Here is a 27,362-nt window from a genome sequence, read left to right as displayed (position 1 = left end):
ATGGTGTTCCTAATAATCCTTTAGGTGAGTGTATGTGGACAGATTAGATTTTTTCCTCTGTTCAGACTGCAGTCGCTTTTGATAGTATGTCAACATTAGTTGTCATAGTAACGAAGCAAACTTGCTTATGTTCACCATGTGTGAGAGTTTATGTTTTTTTTCATGAGGGCATCCAAATATTAACACATTCTTCACAGAAAACTGCTTAAAAAAACGGAGAGGTGGCATATGCAATGTTTATTGCTGCTAAGGTTTACAACTGTCCCGTTTTTGCCAGATGCCCCATATTCTATCCCATACAGGACGCCTAACATCCCATATTGAAGGCTTTGTGTCCTGTATCGTGGCTCGCAGCTGGTGTATCTCTTTATCTCTTTGGGTGAGTAAAGCCACTATATTATGTTAAAAGATGTTTTCACTGCTTTGTTTGCCCTATTTCATACATAATTGATCTGTTGTCACACATTATACATAATTGTTTTGCATATATACAGTGAAATATTTTTTTTCACATATCCCAGCTAAGCTGGGGTCAGAGTGCAGGGTTAGCCATAATACAGCACCCTTGGAGCAGATAGGGTCAAGGGCCTTGGTCCCAACAGTGGTGTCTTGGTGGTGTTGGGGCTTGAACCACAGACCTTCTGGTCAGTAACCCAGAGCCTTAACCGCTGAGCCACCACTGCCCCAGGCACTGTCTCCTGTGGTGTGACTGACAGCTTGTTGCATTAGCTGCCTCAAAGACACGGGTTTGTATGGTTAAGACAATATGCATTCCTCTTTACTGTATTACATCATTTACAACAAAAAAAACTTGCTTTTGGTGCCTCTCTGTGGACATTTCACCTTGAAACATAAGCTCAAATGTGCCTGTATGTTCAAAAACACTTCACGCTTCCACCATTGGGGGCAGTAGTTCGAATTTTGGAAAGCACAGGATAGAGAGGGAAGTGGACGGCCCAGATGCACAACAAAAAGTCAAGTAAACCAGTCTCTATTATGAGACCTCCTCACAGGTCTTAAACTAGCAGCTTCTAAATGCCAAAGACCTGCATTTCTGCAAGAGGATTCTTGGACAAACAGAAAATACTAATTAACTATTTAAATAGAAATTTGTAACATTCTAAATGTCTCTAAATCATCTGTAAAGTACATATTATGCATTGTGATTGAAACACATTCCTATTTCAGTTGTTTTTTCAGTCACATGTTTAAGTATTTTGGCTATGAAGTTAACATACTGTACAAAACTAATATAATGCAATATCATAGAGGAGGAAATGTATCCTCTATATTTCAGCAATTATCCAGATATGGAATGAGATTATTAAGCAAACTGTTATAAACTCCTACATGCCAACTTCATTAAATAAGTGTTTAGTGAGAGATATGATTGATTTAAACAATAAAAGTGGTTGTTCTGTATATGTGTTTTTGTATTACAGTTGTAATAATTATGTAATAACATTATGGTTATTTAACATATTGAGATATTATTATTAAGTAAATTGTAGCATTTGGTTACTTTATATTTTGTGATTTCTCTTACCTTCTTTAAATAACATCCATCACTTGCACACTTTTGGCCTCTAGCGGGTGAGGCTTTTCAGACAGATAAACAGTAGTACAGGGCAGGGAAGTACAGCACCATGAGCAAGAGTGTTAACCACTAGGACAGTTTATTTTGAACAAGAGGGGCGAACGGTACAGGAATTTAATGCACGAGTACAATACCGAACTGATGTGGATTGATTGAAGTGGAGAGCCAGTCTGTGCACACAATGGTGCGAGGAACTGGACTGTGGGGAAATAAATGATGTTCAGTGAAAAGTCAAAAGAAGATTGCAATGTATTTAATTGTAACTATATCAGATATGATTAAAAAAACACAGGAACTCGTTGCGTGGACATTTTTTGCCCCCATATTTTATATTTCTGGGATATTTTTGTAAATTTCGGTGGAATTTTTGCCCCAAGTCCCCGTTAATTTCCGACACTATTGACATTGCATAATTCTAAGGTATTAAAAAGTTTGTTTTGGACATATAGATATCCCCACATATATGTCAATCTACATTGTGTTAATGTAAAAACAAGTGAAGTTTGATCAGTGGTTAAACGTGTTCAGACGGCTCCCTCGTACCTGAATGAACGGCTCCTTTCCAGAATAACATAAAATATTTAGAAAATCACAGTATTACAGTTCTTGTATAGTCACAGAGCAGAAAGTCTTGGAGAAGCTAGAGTAAAGAGAACACCAGTGGCAGTTTATGTAAGCAGTTGTGCTCATGATGTTTGTGCCTGCATGCAGGCTTCCGTCATGCCACGCACAGTGTGTTTTAGTTTATAAACAAATTTAGCCCTTATAACTTGCTGATTTCTTCTTCCCAAAAAATGTCTAAAAATTCAGAAATATTATGTGTTTTCATTTTTATCAGCTCAAGTAAAAGTAAACGTACTGTTATTTATTTATACTTCAAAAAGTAGACAAATGTGAAAATGTACTCAAGTACTGTAGCGAGAGTAATTACTTTCCACCTCTGTAGATACCTATATAGTAACCGCTAGACCAGAAATTTCAAGACAACATTTTCAAGAGGCTGCACGCTAGTTTCTCTTGCACATAAGGTGAATATGGTGCTGATGGCCATTTTGTGTCTTATCAGAGACAGTTAACTCAGTACCAGAAACTTATGAGCCTACAAAGACTCTGTTCCAAACAACATGCAGCAAAAGTATGCTTTATTATAGGATACCTTGCTAAAATATTTTATCATGTTTTCAGAGAAATCTAACTGAATTTAGTGACAGTGGGGCAAGAAAAAGAAACTTAATTTAAAGGCAAACACATTTTTGTATTGTTTTAAGCATAATATTTACTCAATTTTGTCAGATTTATCTGAAAACAAACAAACAAAAAATGTCTTAAGCAGAATGCTGTGCCTTTAAACTAGTACACTCTGATTTGCAAGATAATACACATTTATTAGTTTTTGTGCAATGATTTTGTGTGTGTTTGCCAGTGTTCAAGGAAATCTGCTTTGCCAATATACAGTATTATTACACTTACATATCCAATTGATTGTGATCTAACATTTGTATAAGTGTGCTCAACTCCCTCAAGCACCCCCGTAGAACCGGGCCAACCAACCTTTTATTCAATGATTAAAAAAAAAGTTTAATCTCACTAAAACCAGAATCTTATGCCTAATATTTGTATTTGCTATATACGTTTATTAATGTAAATTTGCCAGAAATTTGTATACGTCTGTTCCGTAAATGGCTATTGGAGGCTATATTTTATTATAAGTAAACAAATTACTTACTATAACAGTAAACTGACAACAAATTTCTTCATCCGCTTGGAGATGAAAAGCGCTTTAGTTTAACCATCTGTCCAATATGATAACAGATATAAGTTATATACTTTGCCAGAGCTGATTTACCAGTATTTCCAATTGGGCCCTGTTCACACATGACCTCTAAATAGAAACATGCAGTTAAAAATGCAGACAAGGCTCTATGTGTAAAAAGTGACTTATGTTTAGAAGTGATAGCTGTCCATGCAGGCTGTATACAGCAAGGAAGCTCACTAGGTTTTGGAACATAATTACTGTGTCCACTTGGACAGAGGACACATGGAGATACAGAGAGATTGGCAGGATCAGCTTTTCAGGCATCTTATTGTGCTAAAGAAACTGTTGAAAGAGTCAGATCTCTCTTTTAACATTATTCTCTCCATTTCTCTGTGTAGACAGGTGTGAAGGCAGTTGTGTCTGATGGAGTGTGTGTGTGTGTGTGTGTGTGTGTGTACTTGCTTAGCTAGCTAGCTAAGTTTGAGGACAAATACATTATGTACCCAGAAGTGAGTACAATCGGGCAAAACCTTGTCCCTCTTTAGGGACATATTAGGATGCCTTCATTTAGAAAAAACTTTGATGTTTTCTCTCATCTTCTTTTGTCATTTCTCCCCTCACCCCAGCACAAGCATTGATCTCACTCTGAGATCTATAATTCTGATATGACTGTCTCTTTTCCATCTGGCAAAAATACAGAAACTGCTGTGTGTGTGGTCTCTCATTTGCTTTCTTACACTGGTTTCTATGCACTCCACTGTTCACTGAATAAGATTTATCTGCATGGAAATAAATGTGACTGATATCAATAAACAAGATACACAAAAACAATGTGTGTGTGAGACAGGGCGGAGCCGGGTCATGATTTTACACTCCCGGGCCCTTTTCAGGCTAATCAAGCCTCCGAGAGGACCCCTTAGGTATTTCAGTTTTTATGGAGGGTGTACAAAACTTAGAATCTTTGCTCTGACACAGCTGTATTGCACCCAAAGGGCTGACGTCGATGGTTAGGAATCAAACTTTAGCCCATTTTGTTTCTTTTGCTCCGAGGAGAACAGTAAATTCAGGCACATCTTATTATTACAAGCCTTGGCAACCCAACCACAGGCTTTCAGAGGACAGACTTAGTTTTATTAATTAAAAATTGGAAGTCCTGCTGTCTGACTTCAGAAAACTATAGCAGTAAATGAGGAATACAGAGTAACATATAGTACAACCACAACTGGAGGGAGAGAGGGGGCAGATATTGGCAGCCTGGCTCCCAATCCATCCATTTTATGGATGTTATATATGGATGTTTATGGGCGTACTATATATATAAATATAAATACATATACACATTACATTACATCATCTCTATCTTGCTCTCTGTCTAATGCTAATCACCATTATTGATTTGAACTGTGACGCAATGAACTATCCAGTGACTTATACACTAAATTACACTAAAAATAATATTGCACCATCATATCGATGTTAGGCAAATGAGCCAGATTAAATCATTAAAGGAGACGGTTCTTTTTCAGAACTGTATGTTTTATATAGTAATACACATATACATCACTTCCACTGTTGTGATCACAGTGAAGAGAAAAACACTCTGTCTCACACTCCACTGGAACTGAACTAACACACATTTATGCACACATAGATATGGACACACACACGCACACACACACGCACACACACACACACACACACACACACACACACACACACACACACACACACACATTTATACACTGCACACAGCCCTGTTCAGTCCGTGCAGTTGTCCTGCAGCAACACATGAGTCTCTACATGTTTGTGCCTAATTTCTGCTGCTTTCACAGCACTTTAAACTTACAAAACGTGCTCAGGCAAAAACTTGAAGAAAAAAAAACACAATAAAACAAATTCAATAAATCAAGTATAAAATGAAGAGGATAAATAAATGTTCACATCTGAATAAATACAAGATAAAAGCTTCTTTTAAAAAATAAACAGATCATTCTTAGTTATTTTACATCATCAAATTTCCAGTATGTTCTTTACTTGTATCGCATAATAGAGTATTACTAACAGTGAATAGAGAAGAACAGCAAGAGCAACATTTATGACATTTGGTACTGCACAAGGACGTGATCGATCAGGTTTAGAATGAAGCATGAAGAAAAAGCGTCACTGGGCATCTGAGACAGTCTTTGGAATCATTGATTGGCTGGGTTGAGCTGGTGCCAACTCCTTAGAAGAAGCCTCACCCCTGTGATATGACTTGTATGATTGAGATCAGTTGATTGACAGGGTACATTATTAAAGACAGTTCAAATCCCGTCCACTCATCCACAAATTTTGATGACAGTTCCTGGGCATCTGTTGGCAGGTTAACCAAAAGAGCTAGTCTTCGGACAGCACATGCCATTTAGCGATCTGTCGCCGCGGGTGATCGCATATCTCACGCCAGTGCTCACCGGCTGTGCCAGGGGTGGAGGTGCCGAGGAGGAGCCGGCCGATGATAGGTGTACGAGACGTCCTATCGGAGTCCAGCAGAAGAAGCTCCACGCTGGTGTCTCGCAGACCGTCTTCTGAGGGCAAGTCGAAAACAAAGAGCTCATTGAAGACGGGGTTGGGGGCGCACTTTTTCACATGCGTCTTCTTCTTACACACTCGCTTCTTCCCCTGGTACAAGTTAACCTTCACGTAAGGGTCTAAGAATGAAGGGAGGAAGAGAAAGAAACAGTGTGAGACAAAAATCAATAGTTCAATCAATACAGGAAATTATACATTGGACAGTGTAAGAAGTATTGTTCTAGCTGTGGCTGACACAATGAAGAAATAATACCACATAATTGGTCCTAGCAGGCTATGCAGACTAAACAATGACAAGGTTTGAATGTTGTTGATTAATTACTGTATTACTGTATACTGTAATTACTGGTATGTTTTTTTACACTCTCACATGAACGCTGTTCATCAAACCATAGTGTTTAAGTGTTTAAATTTTGTATTTATGCTTATATTCAAAGTATTGACCACTGCTGTCTGACTCACACACTCTGACCTCACCTGAGGGTCCACTGGAGTCAGTCTTATGCAGGTGACGGGCCTTCAGCACCACCACAGTCAGAGTGCTGGTGGTAGACTGATAACATAGGGACAGAAGTAGCTCTCCTCGACCACCACTCTTCTACAGTTGGGAAAATAAAGAATAAAGACATTTAGCTTTCAGTTCTAGACTTTTGTCTTTCACATTGTGCCACAGTTCTTGTCAGGTTTGAATTCTGGTGGGGCCACATAAAAACCTCCACACTATTTCTCCTGACACAAACTTAGTACACTAATGCCAAGTCAGATGTACTGTTTCTCTTATAATGGTAACATATAGGGAAGTAACCCTTGACAGGTTAGAGAAGACAACTTCTGAACATTGCGTTAATATTACGAGAAACTGACTGTGAATCATTCCTTTGGCACAACACCGGTGAATGACTCCAATTATGTGTGAATCTGGAAGCATGTTGCCTTGGCAACCCATCGGTAGGGTTCTGCTGCTGCCACGGCAATGACTTGGAAAGTCTCTCAGCCAATGAGGCATAATTATCTGTGTTTGACAGAATGAAGCCGCAGTCGCCAATGAAAGTTAATACTCTTCCATTCAGCTCAAATGGAGTGAATACTTTTGTGCATAACAGTGAAATTGTGTTGCCAAAACAAGATTTTGTCTAAGACAATGATTTTGGCCATATGTTTTGGTAGTATATCATGGAAATTGCTGGATTTATGCTTTTTATCATGGATTTTCAGTCTTTCAGTCACCAGTAAAGTTCACTTTTATGCAAGGAGTGAATTGAATGTGCCAAGTAAATTGGTAACTCTACAGAGACTGTAGACTCATTAGGTTAGTTCATTAATTATATGCCTAAATACACAGAATAGGTCTGTAGAGAGAAATCTGAGTCATGTGTGACCCATTAATTAAACATTTAGAGCCAAGGCTCATCAATGCCTTAAGATGGGTGCCAAAGACTTTTTATCGACCCAATTGGACAACAATACACCCATTAATTGTCCTCTCTTTCCAGGCTTGGGTGTGTCATTGACCATCCACATTAGGCAGGCCAACTATTGTCTTTATTATTGCCTGAGCAGAGACAGAAATCTAAAGACCTTACAAAAATCCAAGGACATAATTTCTCTCGTATTATAATCAGCCATGCAATAGTAATGTAACTGAGCGTGTCATCATAATACCAATACAATTTCCAGTACTGTTCTACAAAGTCATGAACAAACCCGGGCCTTGTTTTCCTAAAGCATTGTTTCCCTAAGTAGATTGTGGAATCCATCTTAAGATTCATCTTAGATTTGCGGCCTGTTTCCCAAAAGCATCATAACTTAAGTAATATTAAAGATTCTTGTAGACTTGCGAATGCAGCACTAAGAACATCGTAAGTACATAGACTAATGCAGACACTTCCAGGACAAATGCAAAATGACACCTGATACAATTTTAAATGCCTGAAAATGCAATTTAAAAGCCAGTGGCATGACCGATGCAGACAATTGTATAAATTAAAATCAGAGAGAGAAGAAAAAAGTTAATAACTGCATGAAAAGTAAATATTGGTGCATCATCCTTGTCTCCACTTCCTATCTGATAACCAAAGGCGATCTCGCCAGCACTAAGTTGTGTGGCACCTCACATGCAGCATTGCTGTCTCCGTTATCAATTTTAGGAGTAAAGAGCAGATCTTTATTGGTGAATGTCCCTAGAGCACATCTTCTAAACGTCTCCTTATTTTGCGCTGCGTGATAACACGGTAAACCTCGTAATATTCAATCATACAAAGGTCCTCCACTGTCTTCACTAATCCTGGACACTTTCATATCGAGAGAAATTTGTGAAAATTAATATTACACATGCATACCTGATTATGGAAGCAGATTGTGTAAAAGAAATAGATCGTTCTGCACAAAATTATTATAAAATAATATTTAAATATGTGGTTAATTAGGTAGAATATTTCAGATATATATATATATATATATATATATATATATATATATATATATATATATATATATATATATATATATATATATATATAGAATATATATATTATATATTTTAATTTTATTTTAATATTACCGAGGTGAATTACAAATTATTGTAAAGTTACGCACAAATATAATGAAGTTACAATGACGGGCAGCACTATACATTCACATTTAAACACTGTTACACAGACAGCGACTCTCTTAAGTAGCATTTTAAGCGTGTTCTCGCACATTCATATTAAGTGCAGTTTAGGGAAACGCATGTAAAATAATAACGATCGTTTGTTGAATCGCTTAACCGCTAACAATGGTTATTGAGAAACAAGGCCCAGTACAGTTTATGTTTTTGTATGGTGTGAGTTTCCTTTTAAAGACATGTATGCTCATGTATGTATTGTAGTATGTTCAGTTAATAAGATAAAATCATTTATTTTAACAGAGAAGAACAAGAACCTAGCATTATGGTTCTTACCCTCACATTCCTTTTAATAATATCTCGGCTCATGAGGATCCGCCCCTCAGACAGGTCGATCTCAGCCAGAGGAACAAGTGTCTCTCCGATTACTTCATCACGTGAAAAACGATCGAAGCTCAGAACCATAAAGTGCAAAGCCATCTGGGAAACACGTGCATATGGGATCCCGTAGAAGCTGAAGGTCTCGTCAAAGGCTGGGTCCAGAGTCTTCCTCAGAACTCGAGTCTTCACCTTGTGCTTCTTCTCAGGCAGCAAGGTCAGCTTAATATAGGGGTCAGAAGTCAACGACTGTTCATCAGTCGGAGACAACCCATGGGCCTCCTTGATGTGAACCATGAAGGCCTTCTTCTCAAAGTTGTACTCAACAGAAAAGAAGAGCGTCCCCAGGCCACCTTCCTTGTCCTGATACTTCTCCACAGCCGGTGTTGGTGCCTGACTGGAAAGGTTGCTTTCTGGAGTACCAGCATCCCGATTACTACCCTGCTCAAAGACTCCTTGAAGGGATGGGATGTCTAGGTCTGGGGAACTACGCACCTTCAGTTGGAGGGCTGGTGACTTGGCGGGGAAGTTTCCATTCAGATCTTGTTTCTCCAGGTCCAGATGGAGCTCTGGCTGCACACTGGATGGGCTTGGGGTCTGTTTTCCATGGGCATGGTCGGGTGTCTTTTCTCCTCCAAACTTCTTCTTTCCATTTAGTCTCTCAGGGTAGATGTCAACCCCTTTCAGCATGTGGACAAACTTATAGGGTGGGGTTTTGTTATTGACCTTGTTGGCCTTGCGCTGACAGCAAATCCATGCAAAGATGGAGACACTGAAGACCAGACCAAACACACTCACCACTGCCACACTCACAGGAACCTCCGCTGTGTGGAAAAACAGGACACACACACATATTATCTTATATTCATCAACATATATCATCATTTAGTCACTTTAAGACAAATATAGCCTAATTAGTGAAAATGATTAATGTAAGTTATTTGCATCAGAGGCAACAGAAACACTGACATAGAGGATGTCATTAACAGTTATAACACACCAGTGCCAACCAACACCCTGAAGAATAATAACACTTGTTTACACACCAAAACAAGAGGTAATTTGTGCTGTTAGCTTCTCAAATCATGTCCAAGACTAATTCTACACCATTTATAATGAACCAATGGCCATCAGCCTACATATGTAAATTGGCTGTGACAAGCCATAAAAGCTATATATTGTGGTATGTAAGTATGGGACTATGGAAATTTCCGTTTTCATGTTGGGTGCTGCTCGCTTTCATTGAATTTACTAAATGTGTTTTGTCAGCCTTTCTGTCCTTCTTTCTCCCAAAAACATATCACGTACTCTTCTTTGTCTTGAAAGAGATAATTGACAGCTGCTACCAAACCAAAGCTTTTCAGACAACAGTGATGTCAGGCTACAAATAAAGCACGCGAACGAGCAATGTACCAGGAAAAAGCTTCGTTTCTGTCACGTTTCAAAAAAGTAATTATAGTTCCCGAGCCTAAAATGTATACAACTTATCCACCAAAATGATAAAGAAACCCAAATGACTCACCGAAATTAGCTTCTTCTACCGCCACTGGTGCCATTGTAGCTTACACGCGCGCTCTGTCCAAGGTCCTGATAAGATGCCTCCAGCTCACGATTGTTCCCCGCACGTTTCACTCGCCCCTCTCGGGGTTTTACGTTTCAGGCGGAGAGACACAAGGCTAAATAATTTAGTGGGTTGTAATTAATTAAAACTTTACTACTGTTTATTGTTGTCCCTCAAAGAAAAGCAGAATAAGCAAGAATTCACCCTTTTTTCCAGAGGTTTCCTCACACTCGCTCAGTGCTGATACTCGCTGCGCTATGAGTATGCCTGAAAAGCGACGCCACCCTAATCCCCCTCCCTCCTTTCCTCCAGTGAGTTCATCGCTTCTGACGCAGTTCTGACGAACACTGGCTGAAATCTATGCCCTGCGCACTGATACCCAGCACAACAGGCCTGTTAATCATTCTGACTGCCCATGATGTGGTTTCAAACGTGTCTGAGTAGGGGCATGTTAAATCGACGTTTCTATGGGTCTATTAAGGTGAAAGACTGAGCTGACAACTCTTAATTTCATTTGGGAAATGCAGACATGTTTACAAAGAACAGTCCTATAGCCTACACTGGAAAAATTGGTAACCTGCAATGGTAAGGGTACAACAGGGCTAAAGGTCCCACGGGGTAAAAGGCGCTTTGTACCTTACCTTAAGGAGCTTCTTCTACTTGATCTATCCCTTAAAACTATAGTTTTACTGGTGTAACCACATAGACAGGCATATTCATCAGTGATCTTAAGTAATATATTTGACTTCTAGCAAACCAGTTAATTTAGATGTTGCTAAATGAAGTTCAATTTTTAGGGAATGTGCAATAATACCTTAAAGACGTGTGTAACAAAGAGATGAGGGAAAAACATTTTTAACCTGCAATGTGCTTCAAGTGGTAGTCAACGAGGACAGCCTGAACCTGGGAGTGGTGGTTGATGACAATCTTGAATTCACTGCCCACATCTCATCAACCACCTGGACTTCCAGGTTTGCACTTTACAACATCAGGAAAATCAGACCTTTCCTGTCTGGCTATTCTGTGCAGCTCCTGGTCCAAACTCAAGACTTGACTACTGCAATGCTCTGCTTGATTGACAGTGCAGGATAGATTAATTCTGAATTATAATCCGGTACTGATTAAAAATTACACAACTAAAAAGTCAGTAATGTAAGATCTTGGATTAAGGTAATCTGATTTGATTGCTTTTTGATAATTTTTTATTACTTCTGATCTAACTCTTGTATGCATTTGAATAGAGTATATTTTGACTTAATGTTGCCTAAATGCATAAAATAAAACTTAATGGATCAAAACATAAGAATTTATAAGATTTTTATTTTATTTTTTTTGCTTTACTTTTGATTTACTTGGTATTACAAACGGTATTCATGTGTGGTAACAGATGGGCCTCCTTTCCCCAAAAGTATCGTAAGCCTAAATAGATTGTAGAATCCATCTTACAATTCATCTTAGTTTTGCGGCCTGTTTCCCAAAAGCATTGTAACTTAAGTAGTACTTGAAAATGCTTGTAGATTAACAAGCGCTCTGGAGTACTCGTACAGCACAAAGAACATCATAAGGACACCGAATTATGCAGACACATGCAGGACAATCGTGAAATTACACCTAATGCTCATTTAATATCAGTCTGCATACGTTTTTATTTTATTATTATTTTTAACCGACAAAGCTAATGATAATAATAACAATAATAAATGCAGAAAATGGTTTGTCAACATTGGCTGAACAGATAAATGAATAAATAAAAAAATTAAGTTGTTTGTGGACTAGTAACACAAAGTGGTGGCATGATTGTTGCTGAGAACTTTAAAAATGACAATCAGAGAGAGAAGAAAAAAAAGTCAATAACTTGATGTTGTGCATGAAAACCATCCTATAGACCTAGGCCTACTACAATATATTGGTCTCCGCTGTCTTCACTGATCCTGGAAGCTTTAATCTCATCCCACAGAGCAAATTTTAGTGAAGGAAGCAGTGATTGTGTAAAATAAATATATCCAGCAAGCTAAATTACAATCGTTTTTAAAGTCACGTAAATATATAATGAAGTTGCAATAACGAACAGCGGTCACATTTCAGTAGGCTACTTCACGTTTTTGGACCAGCGACTTTCTTACGTAGCACTTAAAGCGGGTCCTCATCATGTAAAGTGCGGTTTTGGGAAACGCTAACGTAAAATCGCTCTTAGAAAATGCTCTTAGGCTGGGTTCCCTGATAACGTTGCAACTTAAGCTTTTACGATCATCTTAACTAACGTTGCTCGTTAATTTACGATGGAGTAACACCTGTTTCCCAAACTAATATGAGAATATTATAAAGTTACGCAGACTGCGGAGACTGCTTATTGATTTCAATGCCATTTTTAAACACTTTTATGCTCTAAAATAGTTTGCAATGGCTTTCCAATTATCAAAATATATTAATACAATTTATTAAATGTCCCATTGTCTTTGATAAACTGCCAAAGGTGCCAGAAAGATATGTGTAAGTTGCACTTAATGGACTTAAGAGCGGTTCAAAGCTCTCGTTAATTTACGAAAGTTTTACAAACTACTTGGATAACTATGCTTTTGGAAAATGCTCCTTAGATATTAAGTACTACTTAAGTGCTACTGATGTCCTACTTGGTGCTTTGGGAAACCCAGCCTAACCACTAATATCAGTCGTTATTGGGAAACAAGGCCCTGACCAGATATATTTGGGAATCAATGTCACAAAAGCAAAAGTGCATTCATGTACATTTTTGAAGCCGAGTACTTAAGTAATTTGTGAAACTATAACTAACTTTGCTGCACTAATGCAATCAGTTCGGCATTTGTGGATTACCGCTCCATCTTCAGTGTAATTATGGCTGGTGACTATAGTATAAGGTCGGTGTGCAACTCCTCTTAAACAAGATTCACCAAACCTGCATCAGCTGTAGGCTGATTTAAAAAGAAAATTCTTAAATATTTTAAAATAGAAAGATTTAGAGGGATCAATAAACAATGAACAATGTGCTGCTTTTGTATGATTTATATGTAATCATGTAATCCAATTTAAAAAGTATTTTAAAATGTACTTTAAGCTAATAACAATTACTTGACTTTTCTAATCTGATATCATAATAAAGATTACATGTATTCTGTTACTACCCAGCACTGTTGGCCGGCCTCCCAGCAAGCACAATTAAGGCAGCACATGGTCCAGAACGCAGCAGAGTGTCTGGTCTTCAATCAACCAAAGATGGCTCACATCACCCCACTCTTGATTTCAGTGCACAACCTAACTGTAGCTGCCTGTTTCAAATTTAACGCTTTGACTCTGGCCTTCAGGACAGCCGGTGGAACAGCACCCTCTTCTCCAGCTATAAAACCCAACTATGCGGTCAATGAACGAGCGGCGCCATGTGGTCCCATGCAAAGAGGCAGAGTCTATTTCACGATCATTCACTTTCTCTGTTCCTCTGTGGTGGAAATTTAAGAGCTTCCAACCTCCACACGATCAGCTGAATACATCTCAACATTCAAGAACCAGCTGAAAACACATCTGTTCCACAAGCACTTAACAAATACTGCACTTACTATTTAATAATGTTTCTATATTTAAAAAAAAATCTTGTCTTTCTCTTACTTATGTGCTAGCTTCTACAATACTCCAGCTACTCTGAAAACTCGGCAGTGCAATACTGCAGATACTGTTGACATTTGTATGATAAATTGCTTGCTATTTCCTCATTTGTGAGTTGCTTTGGATAAAAGTGTCTGCTAAATGACTAAATTTAAATCTGGTAACATCTAAATGAACTGGTTTAATTAAAGTAAAACAAATATATATATATTATTCAACATCACCAAACTAACCTGAATTCATCAGGTTACACCAACAAAACACATTTTAAGGCTTAACCTCCATTCATTGCATTATCTGTCCAACACTGTTACATGCAAGTACAACAAGACATGCTATCTAGCACAGCCTCAGGGTCCTAATCTCCCATTGTCCTCCTTGTTCTCTTACAGCATTTTAGTATGCTAAACAGTTAATGGTATCGATAGAAAGACATTTTAAAGTAAATGGCAATTGCATTCCCTCATTTCAACCCAAATATATCGTATCAAACTTTAGGCCGAATGCATCCAAATGCATTCAATTGTATAAGTCACCACCGCCCAGGGCTCTCTCGTGTCATTTATTCAACGCTGACACCTGCTGGTTGATTTGCGAAGTGGCAAAGCGTAACTGAAGCCTCGTGAAAGCAATGGTCCGAACTTTGGACATAAAGAACCGTTTGGAACATATTTAAGGAGTAAATTATCGCATGAGAACATTGATAGACACACGAAATACAAGACTGGCGGAGCGCGTGAGGGAAGATGTCCGTTACTTTTATTATGCAGACAGCGCCCGTAAGAGCAGTGTGCGCGTGCGTCAAGAGGAAGAGCCGTATGTCTCTCCAAAATGGCGACGACCATAGAAAGTGGTATTGCAGGAGCTGCGAATAGGAAAAAACATCTCGGAATCCCCGAAGCAATATTTGTGGTCAGTGGGAATATGGCACATTGTTATTCTCATTCTCATTGTATATGTCATTCTGTCGAAAGTTTCCTGGGAAACTTTTGTGTTCATGCTTTAAATGGCTTTCTCAAGCAGAACGCGCCCTGCTCCTCTCCTTATAAGGATGCACGCATTGTGTCTTGAAGGTGCCACGAGCTTTCAGTTACAGATTATCAACATGTTATACGTATACAATGCATAGGAGATGGAGTAGTCCATGTTTATGAGACGTTTAATACTGAAATGTGTCTTTGTAGGAAGATGTGGAATCCTTTATGAAGCAGCCGGGCAATGACACAGCAGACGCCGTGCTGAGGAAGCTGGATGAACAATATCAGAAATATAAATATATGGAGCTTAATCTGGCTCAGAAGAAACTCAGGTTTGACTATGATCAATCTAACAGTTTACAGAAATGTGTAATGCTTTGTTTTTCTGTTAAAATTAAAGGATGCTATTCTTGTACAGATGGGTTTAATTTGAATATATTATTCATGTTTATGTAACTGCCAACCAGATTTCTTTAATCTCTATCATCTATTGTTGTCCTCTTTTTGCTCTATGCTATAATAAGGGACAAATTCATTATTTAAACAATAAATTACACAAGTTTCTGATATGGATATTGATTTTAACTTGCCAACACAGATACCGATGGAGCAGGGTGGCCGATGTATAATACCAGTATATGTAATGCCATTTTTGATAGCAAATGAGACATGCTTAAACCCTTTTGAAATAATTGCACTATATATATATATATACCATATTTACTCAATATTCAGCTATTTGTTTTTATTTTATTTTATAAACAAAAGTGGTATTATTCATTGAGAACTCTATCTGTAGATATTGAAACTGACACAAGGAAGTATCCACTTTGGTTAATCAGGCAAGTCGGCATAGTTTTTGGCTGGTGTCGATAATCTCGAAATGGCTAATTATAAATCAGTCTGTCACTTTTTCTGATACCTCTAGAAGCTGACATTTCTTTTGCCTTGTTCAGGTTGAAAAGCCAGATTCCACAAATCAAACAGACATTAGAAATCCTACGACACATGCAGAAAAAGAAGGTAAGCCAGTAACTCATTTAGGATCAGTTTTAACTCCCATATTTTGAAATCTTGTTAAGTGCCTTGATGAGCGCAGTTTGATTTGGTGTTTTGATGTATTTCATAATAAAAGAGGAAAATGGACATGTCAAATGACTCCCCTTTAGTGTACAGCCACACAAACACACACACAAACCCATTTCCACTATGCTGCTCATGTCAGAGTCGCTCCTGCATTGGCACGTTCTATTCTGAAGTGATCATCCCTATGCCCTATTCCCTTCAAAGACAATTACCCTTCACTGTGATAGCTTCAGATGGCTGAAAGGTGATAAAGGTCAGTCAGAACTCACTTTTCAAAGTTATTTTTATGGGAAATCTGTTTAGAACAACCCTACAGCATGGATTGTGCTCCCTTTGACGTGCCCTGCAAAGGCATGATCAGCAATAGTTAAAACACAGCCATGCGCACTGAAAAGTTGTAGGAGGAGGGTGCATTCTCCTTCAAGAAAGCATTTGATTGAACAAGGTTTCTCAAACTCCGTGATGTCATGGATGGTCAGTGCTGGGCGAGATAGCCAAAAATATTATCACAATATTGTTTTTCATGTCATTCGATATCTATATTTATCACTATACACTCACATATACATCACAAAAAATCCTAAACAGACAAAATAGTCTATACAAAACTGCATTGGTTTCCAGAGACAGCCAAAGCAGTGGTGTCTGAGGGATCTTCTACCAAAATATTAAAATATTTTAAAGAGTTTATCCATCGAGTGCAGTTGGATATAAATGTTAAAATCGCATCTATTCGCTTTGAAGCATAATGACAGCATACTATATTTACAGTTTAATTATTTAATATATTGTTACATTCAGATCCATAGAAGCCCTTGTGACTGAATAATGATACCGTATGAGGGTTCAGGGGTATCCCCTGAGAGAAAAGTTTGAAAATGTAAAAGTCTGAATGGACCATTTTTATATTTACATTGAAGTGAGAATGACTAGGCTACCAACTAGTCATGTTTTTGTTTTGTCATCCATGCCAGCGATGATGACATCTGATTAATTTCACAAAATTTGAACATAAATGTATTGTTTATTATTAAAGGCTCATAACATGCTGATTAATGAAGCAACATTTATGGTCCAAAGGCACCCTGGAACCACATTAATTTGTGCGGAACCTCATGTCTACATGCATGTGGGGAAATGAGGCATTGCTTGCAGATCGGGACAGGGCATAAATGAAGCATGTTCGGTGCTGGAGAAAAATATTAAAGAATGCAGTGCAGAAAGATCAGATCTGGTGTACACAGCACTGCTGTTTTGTTGCGCTGATGAGAGGGTGCATCCACTGTCCTGATGTCTTGCGGTCCAAATGGAGTCCAGACCCCAGACTGCCATAGCATAATCATCAAGGCAGCTAACGTTTGCAACTTCATACAGTCTGAAAAAGCCAAACTGCTTGTATTTTTAGCGACACGCACCTGATCGTCTAGATTTAGAAAACACAGGCTTAATTTACTGAAGCTTATCATCGATATCGTGGATTTTTTTATTGCGATAAATATTAAGATTGTTTTAACTCCCACCCCTATTCCTGAGTCTTAGCCAGAAGAGAGGGACTGCATATTTGGATGCTTGTATCTTAAGTGAATTTTGGCAACGTTTAGAAATACACTAGCCTATAGATGTCCTATAATAATCTAATAGTAATGGACTAAAAGATGCAAAACTTTCATTTTGATTTCACGGGTCTTTAAGGTATGCATGAGAGAAGAAAATGTATTTTGACATCGAGGGAAGCAATCGGATATCAGCTTCCTATTGTTAAAAAAAATGTGCACGTAAAGAAGTCCAAAACAAGGTGTTGTGTTTAACTTTTTCATAATCTTTAGCTCTCGTTTTATCTTTGTTTTTCTGTTCTTCATAATGTTGGATGTCTTATCACAGGACACTACAGATCCCATGGAGACACACTTTCTGTTGGCTGATAACGTCTATTGCAGGGCCTCTGTCCCCCCCACAGATAAAGTGTGTTTGTGGCTTGGGGTAAGTTTTGGCCACTGTTTCACCCTATATTTATGATTCCTGTGTTTTGACACAGCCTGAATGTTCATAGCATTATCAAACACTATTTTGAGTATTTCATTTTTTTGGACTGCAGGAATGTGCTCAATTAAAGTGGCCTATTGAACTGCTTAACATATGTAACCTTTTGCATGATCAGTAGTATATTGCACAATTTGTGTTATCTATATGTTTTAAGAGGTGTAGTTTGTGTTGTGGTGGTAGCTTAGTTGTTAATGGCCAGAGCTGGTAATGTAATGATTGCAGATTCAGCCCAGGTCAGCATAACCTGTGAATAATAGTCCCAGAAACTCTATCAATTCTGTTGAGCAATGCAGATCCTTTGGGGCTGTACTTGTTATTAAATGTTCTCTAAATAACATGTCTCTTCTAAGTTGCATTCAATCAAGTAACTTGTGCTTCAAAACATGAACGTTCTTATTACAAATTACTTCTAGACTAGTAATGCCTGTAATTGGAAATCTGGAAAATAAGTACGTAGCTATGGTTATTCCTCTTGTGTACCAGGCTAATGTCATGTTAGAGTATGATATCGATGAAGCCCAGGCGCTATTGGAGAAAAACCTGGCCACGGCCACCCGGAATCTGGACTCTCTGGAAGAGGACCTGGACTTCCTTCGAGACCAGTTCACAACCACTGAAGTCAGTATCCTTATGCCAAACATGGAGGTCCTAAGTTATTCTTCAATGTGTTCATGTATTGAGCTTTTAGGATACATTGAAGATTCATTATCCATAAGTTGTTCCTTGAAATTGCAATTTTAAGATCAATTTTGGGGTCAAATTAAAATGGCTGTGTGAATGAGATCTAGCAGTGTTCACATAGTTCCTGTCATGCTTGTAATGTGACATCAACTGCTGTTAAATATATCAGTGCAGTTATGTATGTTGTTTAAATGGCATTGAATCTCATGAATGAGTAAATCTTATTGAAAATTCATGTAGAGAAAATTAATATCTGACGTTCTCTGCAACAGCATTTACACCGCAAATTATCAGTTTTTTGCCAGAGGATTGATTTGACATCACAAGTGGAATCAGAAGCAGGCCATTAGCTCATAAGTACTGCACTGAACTCCATCTCTTATCACCACCTGTTAGAATCTATTAAGCGACTCTGTGCTAAGCTTTGAATGTTCATTGACTCTTGTTTCTGTTCTGATGTTGCTCAAGTGTAACATGTTCCTCCAGGTGGCGCAGTCAAGAACAAAAAGCAGAGATAATAGCTTCTTTCAAGTTAACCTTAACCAATACTCTCACAGATATGGCACGTGTTTACAACTGGGATGTCAAAAGAAGGAGCAAAGACAACCTCCTCAAATCAGCTGAGCGGTCTTAGAAGACAGGACATAATTTGGTCCCACCCCACACAAATTCCTTCCCCATCAGAAAATTCATTTTCATGTGTCTGTTTGCACAAACACCAACTGTTATCTATTGATTTATTACTTTTTAAAGTATTTTTTCAAGTAAAAGGTAAAAAAAAAAAATCAAACCTGTAATAATGGCAGTTTTCTTGTTTTCTTTTTTTAATGACTAAGTATTAGCTTTGTTTCAGTTGAGGTTCTCTCCACTTGTGTCTTCCTCTATGCCCCTTTTGCTCTCATTTGTTTGGCAAACATCTGAGATTACGGTTCTCTTGTTAAACTTCCCACACTTATGGCTCTCATATTTCTTTCTGTGAAATTCAGTTTACCATATTTTAGTGAGAGGGACCCTGTCAAAGTGCACAGTGACAACATTAGGGAAGCATCTTGTTCATTTATCAGCCTCTGCTTCCTCCTTTTTCTACGTCTCTTCCTTTCACACTTCCTTATCCAATGCCTGTTTTTTCACCTCTTTCATCTGTACTTATTTCTCCCATTGTATCCATTAAACACTGAATGAGGAAAGAATAATGAAGCGACTTGCGAAAGGCACAAAATCATTGAGATGGTCTGTATTTTTAATCTGCATAGCTTTTTATAATGCCTCCTGATTGAGGGTCTGACAATAAGAAAGATTAATACGTTTTGATAGGTGCAACAAATTAAGCAATTCTGTCCTCTTTCTGTCACTGGCAGTCATTTAGGCTAAAGTACTGAAAACTAGAAAGTAAACTTCTCTTGCCCTACAATTACATTCTCTTGGTGCGTCATCAGGGACTGTTGTTTTAAAATTACAATATTCTAACATCACCCCAAATTATATTGGTGAGTGGGTAGAAATTTGTCTCAGACTGCACAACATTTTTACATTTTACTTTAATTTGTAGTAGATTTCAAGTTCCCATGTTAAAGAGGTACAGGGTGTCTCAAATTGAAATTCAGTTGGTAGTGCTTGCAAATCCAAACCACCCCAATATAAATAAGCATACAGAGAGAAAGCAAGTGGTAAACCCAATACAAAATCCTCTGGCACTTCACTATTATATCATCCAGCTATGTGACACATTACCTGCTCAGTCCATTGTGACATTGTGGACTGCATAAATTGTGCGCTTGAAAGTGCAAGATGAAGAGTCAGTAATTTAAAAAATTAAATGCGTTACATGTAGTTGAATAAAGTAGTTTTTATATACAGTACATGGAAATGCAAGCTCTCAGAAAACAAGTTTTGTGTGGATATGCATACATGCTATGGACCCTCAATGGGCAATTAGAAAACCTAGAGGATGAGCTTGCTTTTTTCATATTAGATGGTACAATCACAAGATGTAACATAAGAAATGCTCTTTGGGATAAACAGTGTAAAGATTTATCTAAGTACAAGAGAATACATTTCTATTTGTAATTCTGGTAAAAACCAGAGGCCTCCAGTGGTAATGTGTGATAAGAGTTGTTATTAGTTAAATAATGAATGCACCCAAACTTTACTAATCCATTTATGGCTTAAACTTGCAAATACAGAGTTTCACTAGTCCCTTTGGAACAGCAATAAGAGGACATATCTTTGTACTAGATCTTTAAATGGGTTATATCATACCATGTGAGTGACATAATCATTTGAAACCACTTTGATAATCGAAAATCAAGTTTGTGTTGACATGGGAATCATTTTGAAACATTACACGGCAGGTGTTTGCCCAGTTCTACTACTTCATGTTATATTGCCAGACATACTTCTTTCCTTTTATCCCTGGAGCTAAAAGTCGATAATCAGTCACACCTCCAGCTATCACATTGTTTAAGTCTGAGATCTTCAAGTCAACAGAAGTAGGTTTTCCTGCATTCATCAGTGCAGTCAGATAGTAAAACTTGTGTTAGTAAATTACTTCTCCCATCATACAACTTATAGAAGACATCTGGAGGTGGTTAAGTTCCAGATGGATGAAAAGTCTGAAGCAAACTTCATTCTTCATTTGGGAAGTTTTGTGGCTCAATAGTGACAGAGATAGGTTTCAAAAATAGTTACATACTAACCTTTTATTCTCATGAGTTTGAGACTAGTTTTGTTCGGTCATATACAAGGTTGTGTGATTCAGGACATTAGCAAAGTATTATGGAAAAGTGGAGGACGAATTGGACTTGTTAGGCGTTCAGCAGGCAGGAAAGGGGTGGAGATGTCATAATCAGGGAGTTTAATAATGACCCTGTGATTTGAGGAAGCGTTCCTGTTGACCACCAGGGCCCAAATATTTCATCGGTACTAGGGTGGTGATTGCTGACTCAACAGAAACATCGACGGTCACCCTTTGTCACTTCTTCTGAGGAATGCACCACATTTGGTACAAATCCGCTCTTCACTCCCTCCCAGCCTTCCTGGATACTAATCTCCCCGTTTTTCACCAACGCGAATATATCCCGCGTTAGCTCTGTGAACGCCCTCTCCACGTTGATTGCGTCACGTGCTGAAGTCTCCACGTAGTGCATACCGTACGCAGCAGCTAGCTTTTCGGCCTCTTGTCGGGACACCTGACGCTGTGGTTCCAGATCACATTTGTGACCGACTAGCAGGAAGACAATGCTGTGGGGCTGTACATGGCTGCGTGCCTCTTCTAGCCACTCATGAACATTCTGGAAGGAACGACGGTTTGTTATATCGAAGAGCAGCAGACCTCCTACAGAGTTCCGGTAGTAAGCTCTGGTAATAGACCTGGAGAATGAGAATATGCATGATAAAGAAAGGGTCAATTTGTAGGGTTTAAGACATGGAAGGAAGAAAGCTGGAGATAAAAACAGAAGTGTACATATGAACTGTTTATAAGAAATGCAGTGAGAGTGTAACTTAATATTTGATATGTGTATGGCAGGGAAGGAGAACAGGTACAGAAGAGCTATGCAACAGAAGGCCAAAACAAAAACAAGGTAGAATCAAAAATAGTTTGAAATTGCATCAGAGTGAGTGTGTGTGTGTGTAGTGTACCACAGGAAACGTGGCTTTGAGCTTGTGAGGATGCTGTCAGGCCTCAATAAATAAGATGACACATTCACATAACTGTACTGACATCACTTAAAATCAGAAATTTGTCACTTTGTAGAAAGCAATCTATCACTATATATTTCCTGCATGAGATCTAACAAATCTGTTTGTTGACAACAAAGCCTTTGAATCGTATTCATTAAAAATATATTTTTTGACTGTCTCAGTGAATCACGTGAGGTAACCCCCCCACCCCTTAATAGGGTGAACGTTTTTCTTGAGGTGTATAAGCAAATATTTGTAAACAGAAAAAACAAATGATGCAATCAATTTATCCATCATAATGTCTATCTAGGATTGTAGTTTTGTGAGGTAAACCACTAAATGTGAAATTCTGTTATCTACTCTAATGAACCCAGGCCAGAATAGAATCATACTTTGTTCCATGTAAGATCTCATGAAAGATAATCCAAGGCAATTGAAAACCTTTAAAGTACCTGAAGCGCTCCTGGCCCGCAGTGTCCCAAATCTGCAGTTTAATGCGTTTCCCAGGTTCAATCTCCACCAGACGAGAGAAAAAATCCACCCCAACTGTCGGGTCAGAGACCTGAGCAAAGCGGCCCTCCGTGAATCTCCTAATTAAACATGATTTTCCAACAGTGGAGTCCCCGATGACAATTAGTCGAAATTGGTAAAGCCAAATGGCTTCCATGTCTATCCAGGTCTGTCAAAGAAATTAAGAGGAGAAATAAAACTTAAATTAAGTCAACTGTATATCACACGCTGCTGAAAAGTGCACATTTTTGTCAACCTGTTCATTTTCACCAAAGTGGGAACTGAAGTGAGCTTCTTTTACATTTTCTGTAACCTGGTAATGCTCTGTAGTTATAAATAGTAAATACAAAATATTAATTATTATAGGTTATATACTATTTTAAAACAAAATTGAACTTACATTGGTAGGCCTAAAACTTTACAATCAGCTTTTTTTCATTTACATTTGTCAGTGCATTTGGTATCATCAACTAACAATGATTTTTTTTTTTTTTTTATCAGCATTTATTTATTTTGGTTCATGTTCATTTATCAAAACAAAAGGCACTTTTGTTCATTGTTTTATCATGTTAGTTCATAATGCTTGAACTAATGTTAAATGAATATTCCGGGTTCAATACAAATGAAGCTCAATTATTCATTTATGGCATAATGTTGATTAACACAAATTAATTTTGACCCGTCCCTCCTCGTCTTTTAAATAAAGCATAAAAAATCAAGGTTACTGTGATTTACAGCACTTACCATGTAAATGGGGCCAAATTTTGGAGTGTCAGAAATGTGAGGCTCTTCATTTTATAAAAACACTTTTAAAACTTGTGTATTATTTGAGCTGTTAAGTTGTTTAAATCATTATTTTTTAAACATTACATTGACATTGCAATGAAGTTGTAAAGTGGCAGTAACTTTATCACACTAAACTCATGTTAACACATATTGGTTATGTCTTGTGGCTATACATTCACTTCCACTGTAAGTGCCTCATTATAACCCAGATTTGTATTTTTAAGGAAAGAATGGGCAAGTCCAAATACATTTTTGTGGTAATCAGTATTGTCAAAAATGCAATCAAATGAGCTTAACTTGGAATATTCCCTTGTACTTTTAATTTAATGTAACATATAGGCTACTTTTAATCTAGTAAAATTATGTAAAAGTGTTCAAAGTTAGTTCATGTACAGCCCGATTATAAAGTGTTACCATTACATGAAATGGTATGACAAACCAGTCAACTTCATCCTTGGGTTGCCGCAGGCCTTTATTCTGAAATGGTCTGGTGGATTAATCATCGTCTACTCATCACATAGCTGAAAGGTTTTACTGCCTGGTTAAAACATAGACCTACAGTTACAGTTTTCACCATTACCCAAGTTGGGAACTATACTGTATTCACATCCCTTATGTCATCCATGACCATGGTTGGGGGGGTTACTTTTGAAATGTATACCACTACAGATTACAGAATACATGCTGTAAAATGTAATTTGTAACATATTCTGTTAGATTACTCAAGGTCAGTAACGTACTCTAAATACTTTGGATTACTTCTTCAGCACTGGTACATTTTTTCACTTGTTTTGACTATAAAAATTCTGTCAGTACAGTCAGACACAATACAAAAATACATTCTCTGAAAAACCTAAATATCTTATGCAGTGTTGTTTCTAAAACAAGATTTGTCTAATTGATCTTGTTTGGACTTGTTTGGATGTTTGGACTTGTAAGGATTTTTAGATATTTTTTACAGGAAAACAATACAAAAATAATTATCAAGAAAATTATTTTTGCCTTAATATCAAACGTCTCACTTGAAAAACAAAATTATGATTCAACGGGAATTTTCTTGATAAAGAAAACATGATGCATGTATAATGGCTAGAAATAGCATTATAGCATAAAGCTGACATTTACACAAGGTTTATTTCCATTTCTTCTGCTATAAACTTACTTCAAACCTACTTCTCTGTCTGCTCGCATGAATCATAAGAAAGTGTTTCACCGCTGTTCAGATGCACTTTGGATCACATCATTTATATGTGTAAATGTTTTCCATCTGAAAATATTAAATGAAACAAATGACAATAAAAATGTAAAGTAATCTCTTAGGTAATCAAAATATTTTTTGAATGTAACTGTACTCTAATGACCAATTATTTAAATTGTAGGCCTAACTGTATGTGGAATACAGTTTTGTATTTTAAATACACTCCCGTTACATGTAATTTACTCCCCAACACGGTCCATGACACAGTAGCGTCACATACGTTTCATTCCAAGTATTTTATGTTTCGCATACATTTTGCGTTCATTTTTATGCAAGTAAATTTTAACAAAGCCTCACTGACATTCATCTTGAGCCATGGACGATTGTTATGCCGGTTACATTGAAATTCTCTCGATTTAACGGGGTTACAATAGTTGGCTAACGGTGGCTTTGCCATTCCTATAATTTAGTGTTCTAAATTTGCCACAAAAAAAAAACTCTTTCCGTCGTCTGTCCGGCGAAGAGGGGCGGTAACCACAACAAGAAGCCTATTTATGTAGAAGATTTATATTCGTTGGTCTTTACTTACGTTGTTTTTGTTTTGTCGCTTTATAGCTGGAAAACAGCAGATTCCATAGTCTCAAAATGATTGAAGCCTCTGTAAAAATCGCTGGGTGTAGTGAGACAAATACATTGACTATAATACGCCGAATTATAACTAAAACATTGGTCTCTATAGAAAAACAAACAGGTGAAAGCCAAACTGCGCCGCGTGGGCGGTTTCATATGTTTGGATGTTGCGAAAGATGAATTGGCGCTTTGAAGAAATGGTCACGGACTGGATCAAGTCATATTTAGATCCACGTTTGGAAGGTGGAGAAATGTTTAGATATCTTGTGCTGATGAAATGGAAGCGACACAAGCAGCATAATAGGCTACAGCCTGACTCATCCCGCATCAGCACCATTACTACATACCTTCTAATAGCAGGGAGAAACAAACGCGTGTTTCACACGTTTAAGGTTTTCAATCATGTCTTATTCCTTTGCAGGGAAAGCAAAGGAGTAAGACATGAAGCGCTTTGAATACAAAATATTCAAAGTGCTTCATGTCTTCACTTTTTCCACATATTGTTATGTTACAGCCTTATTCCAAAATGGATTAAATTAGGTATTTTCCTCAAAATTCTACAAACTATACCCCATAATGACAATGTTAAAGAAGTTTGTTTGAAATCTTTGCAAATCTATTAAAAAAATAAAATAAAATCACATATGTATTCACAGCCATTTCCAGATCTCTCCAGAGATGTTCAATCGTGTTCAATCTGGGCTCTGGCTGAGCCACTCAAGGACATTCACAGAGTTGTCCCCTAGTTATCTTGGCTGCTTAGGGTTGTTGTCATGTTGGAAGATGAACCTTCGCCCCAGTCTGAGGTCCAGAGTGCTATGGAGCAGGTTTTCATCAAGGATGTCTATGTACATTTCTGCATTCATCTTTCCCTCGATCCTGTCTCCCGATTCCTGCCGCTGAAAAACATCCCCACAGCATGATGCTGCCACCAACATGCTTCACTGTAGGGATGGTATTGGCCAGGTGATGAGCGGTGCCTGGTTTCCTCCAGACATGACGCTTGCAGTTCAGGCCAATCAGACCAGATCATTTTGTTTCTCATGGTCTGAGAGTCCTTCAGGTTCCTTTTGGCAAACTCCAGGTGGGCTGTCATGTGCCTTTTAACTTAGGAGTCGCTTCCGTCTGGCCACTCTACCATAAAGGACTGATTGGTGGTGTGCTGCAGAGATGGATGTTGTTCTTGAAGATTATCCTCTCTCCACAGAGAAATGCTGGAGATCTGTCAGAGTGACCATCGGGTTCTTGGTCACCTCCCTGACTAAGGCCCTTCTCCCCCAATCGCTCAGTTTGGCCGGGCGGCCAGCTCTAAGAAAAATCCTGGTGGTTACAAACTTCTTCCATTTATGGATGATGGAGGCCACTGTGCTCATTGGGACCTTCAATGCTGCAGACATTTTTCTTTACCCTTCCCCAGATCTGTGCCTCGATACAATCCTGTCTCGGAGGTCTACAGACAATTCCTTGGACTTCATTGTGATCTGACATGCAGGACCTTATATAGACAGTGCGCCTTTCCAAATCATGTCCAATCAACTGAATTTACCACAGGTGGACTCCAATTAAGTTGTAGAAACATCTCAAGGATGATCAGTGGAAACAGGATGCACCTGAGCTCAATTTTGAGTGTGATTGAGGCTGTGAAGCCTCAAAGGCTGTGAATACTTATGTACATGTGATTTTTTTTTTT

At 38.0% G+C, this 27,362-nt stretch overlaps 3 protein-coding genes across 3 annotated transcripts; 1 reads left to right on the top strand and 2 right to left on the bottom strand.

The window, feature by feature from the left end:
- Positions 1-4,877: 4,877 nt before the first annotated feature.
- LOC127619091 (synaptotagmin-4-like) lies at positions 4,878-10,738 on the bottom strand. The gene is made up of 4 exons (XM_052091845.1): positions 10,427-10,738; positions 8,863-9,728; positions 6,399-6,519; positions 4,878-6,040 (listed from the first exon to the last, which is right to left on the bottom strand). The coding sequence occupies exons 1-4, from the start codon at positions 10,458-10,460 to the stop codon at positions 5,730-5,732; spliced, it is 1,332 nt and encodes a 443-aa protein (XP_051947805.1). The 5' UTR covers positions 10,461-10,738; the 3' UTR covers positions 4,878-5,729.
- Positions 10,739-14,883: 4,145 nt separating this feature from the next.
- LOC127619139 (prefoldin subunit 3-like) lies at positions 14,884-20,068 on the top strand. Its single transcript, XM_052091918.1, has 6 exons — positions 14,884-14,992; positions 15,265-15,389; positions 16,014-16,080; positions 18,025-18,123; positions 18,670-18,808; positions 19,425-20,068. The coding sequence occupies exons 1-6, from the start codon at positions 14,912-14,914 to the stop codon at positions 19,499-19,501; spliced, it is 588 nt and encodes a 195-aa protein (XP_051947878.1). The 5' UTR covers positions 14,884-14,911; the 3' UTR covers positions 19,502-20,068.
- Positions 20,069-20,239: 171 nt separating this feature from the next.
- LOC127619133 (ras-related protein Rab-39B-like) lies at positions 20,240-25,936 on the bottom strand. Its single transcript, XM_052091907.1, has 3 exons — positions 25,632-25,936; positions 23,001-23,227; positions 20,240-22,236 (listed from the first exon to the last, which is right to left on the bottom strand). The coding sequence occupies exons 2-3, from the start codon at positions 23,213-23,215 to the stop codon at positions 21,810-21,812; spliced, it is 642 nt and encodes a 213-aa protein (XP_051947867.1). The 5' UTR covers positions 23,216-23,227; positions 25,632-25,936; the 3' UTR covers positions 20,240-21,809.
- Positions 25,937-27,362: the final 1,426 nt, after the last annotated feature.

The sequence above is a fragment of the Xyrauchen texanus genome, chromosome 2 (assembly GCF_025860055.1).
Source record: "Xyrauchen texanus isolate HMW12.3.18 chromosome 2, RBS_HiC_50CHRs, whole genome shotgun sequence".
In the NCBI taxonomy this organism is placed as follows: Eukaryota; Metazoa; Chordata; class Actinopteri; order Cypriniformes; family Catostomidae; genus Xyrauchen; species Xyrauchen texanus.
This window is presented reverse-complemented; position numbering and strand designations above follow the sequence as displayed.